General features: G+C 56.9%; 1 protein-coding gene across 1 annotated transcript in view; it reads right to left on the bottom strand.

Moving 5' to 3' along the window:
- Positions 1–2,494, bottom strand: part of ARHGAP23 (Rho GTPase activating protein 23) — a 104,192-nt gene that overhangs the window by 44,669 nt on the left and 57,029 nt on the right. Inside the window, exon 12 of the mRNA XM_011960007.1 lies at positions 9–11. Coding sequence (XP_011815397.1) covers positions 9–11 — 3 coding nt within the window. The remainder of the gene's footprint in view (positions 1–8; positions 12–2,494) is intronic.

A 2,494-nucleotide genomic window follows, 5' to 3' on the forward strand; every position in this document is an offset into this window, starting at 1 on the left:
CTGCCCGCTTTCTGCAGGGAGACACGGGGTTGGGGGAGACAGGAGTGGTGAGAGGCCAGTCCTGCCCACTGCTCTCAGAGTAGCAGACAGAGGACAGCCGGGGGATGGATCCCACGCTGCCTACCAGGAGCCCCCTACTCCACCCGGCTGGACCTGGGCAGCCTCCTGCCCACAGCCCACCAATGCTTTCTCAGCCCCTCACCTGCCTGGACATCCCTACCCATCACCCTCAAGCTCCCCAGCAGACCCTAATCCTTTCCCCCTCTAAACACCAGCATCAACACTCACCGGGTGGTGGCAATGCTCAGACACCCAGCATGGCGCTCCATACATAAAATCCTCGGGAAGCCATTCCCAGCCCATGCCCCTCCCCACGCTGCTCCCCACCCCAGCAAAGCTGCTCAGAAGCTGTCCGCATACTCAGAGGGTTATTCTCCCCACTTTTCTGCCGCCCACCCAAGAGTTCACTTGCCCAGAAGCTCCTCTCAGGGACATCCTGAACCACCATGTGGCCAAAGCCAGTGGCTGCTTCTCCCCCACTTGTCTTAACCCTTCAGCAGCATCTGACACAGCCAGCCCCTCCATCCCTCTCCAGACCCTGTCTCGGCACCTGACACCCCATGTTCCCGGCTTTCTTCCTAATCCCACTGGCTCCTTCCTAGTCTTCTCTACTTCCCCTCCCCTACCCTCTACACCTGTAGTTAAACAGCCAGGACACTTGTCCCCAGGGGACATTTGTGTGGAAGAAGCTGGAGGGGGTGCTATGGCATCTGACGGATGCTGCTAAACATTGCACAATGCACAGGACAGCCTCCCCCAACAAGGAATTATCTGGCCCAAAATGTCAGCAGAGCTGAGGGTACCAGACCCCGCCCTAAAGAAGGCGGAGCTCCAGAACTTTGTCCTGACTCTCCTCTCCTCTCCCTGCACACCTCCCTCAAGGATGTCATCTGTGCCGTGCCTTTAAACCAGGTCCATCTGCTGATGGCCACTCCCGAGCCCAGCGTCTCCCCCAGCCACAGCCTGGGACCCCCACCCTGCTCAGTGTCTTCATTTGCGGGACTCATGGGCACTTTGCACAATACTTGCCAGGCCATGTGATTTCCTACCATCAAACCTCTTCTCCACCCTCTGCCCCCATCTCTTCCAGCCAGTCAATCCACCCAGTTGCCCAGAAACCTGGGAGCTACCCTTGACTCCTCCCTTTTCCTCGCCCTTGACATCCCATCCATCAGGAAGTCACAACTGTTCTGCCCGTCTGTCTTTCCTGCCACCACCCGGTCCACACCACCAACGCCTCCTGCCTGGAGGACACACAGACCTTCCCGGTCTCCACTCTTGCTCCTGCAATTAATTCTCCAGCAGCAGCTGCAGCGATCATGTTAGAATGAAAAGGAGATCGCATCTCTCCCCTGCTCAGGATCCTCTCAAGAGATCCCATTGCCCTCAGAATCAAATCTAAGGTGTCCTGTGGTCTGTCCCTGCCTCTCCTCAAATTCATCTTCACACCTTTCTCACTATGTCAAGCCAGGGGGCCCTTGCAGGTGAGCCAGCCAAGCCTTTCCTTTCTCAGGGCCTCTCCGCTTGTGTTCCTTCTGCCTAAGACCCCCTCCCTCACTTCTATATGTGGCTGCTTCCTTCTTCCCCTTCAGATCTGAGCTCCAGCATCACCCAACATCACCTCCTCAGCGAGGCCTTCTCTGACCATATTTTTCCCTCGATGCAGCTCCCACTTCTGATCAGCTTGATCCTCTCCAAGAGCTTACTGCAGCCTCAGACTATCCTGGGGACAGGGAGCTTGTCCGTCCTCTCATTTCCATATCCCAGGGCCTACAGCTGCATGCAAGGGCTCATCAGTATTTGCTGAATAAATGAATTAATGATCCTTGGAGCACCCTGAGGGCAGGAGATCCAACTCCCATCAGATCCAGAGCTCCTCTCCACTGGCTGGTGGCTCCACATCCAGCACAGGCCTTGGCCCTCCGAACAAACCAGGCAAGAAGACCCCGTGGCTGGCAGATGGGCATAGCCCACATCTGGCCTCCCATCGTGTGGATCCTGAGCTGTGAGCCCTGCTCATCACAGAACTGCTGGACAGGGACAGGGACATTCAGAGTAGGAGATAGTAGAGCCCTCCAGGGAGAAAGTTAATGTGATAGTGAGGTGGTGACAAGGGCACATCTTTGAGGCTAAACCAGCGGGATGACCTGGGACAAGGCAACCGCACTCCCAGGCCTCAGTGTCTCCAGTTGGTAAATGAGTGAGGTAGTTGGTCACCAAGGCTGCATGCAGCTCCCATGCTGGGGCTGAGGCTGCGGGGACAAGTCACTGTCCCTTTCCCTCCTCTGTCTGACATTCCACGTCTCTGAAAGAGGCTGGGGCTGGGAGGGAGCACGGAGAGGGTACCCATGGCCTGGGTGGACCAAGGGCCTGAGGCTGACTTCAAGACTCTCCTCTAATGTCCAAGCCACAGCACCAAGGGAGCAAGCGACAT

Source organism: Colobus angolensis, unplaced genomic scaffold (assembly GCF_000951035.1).
Source record: "Colobus angolensis palliatus isolate OR3802 unplaced genomic scaffold, Cang.pa_1.0 Scaffold50, whole genome shotgun sequence".
Taxonomy (NCBI): Eukaryota; Metazoa; Chordata; class Mammalia; order Primates; family Cercopithecidae; genus Colobus; species Colobus angolensis.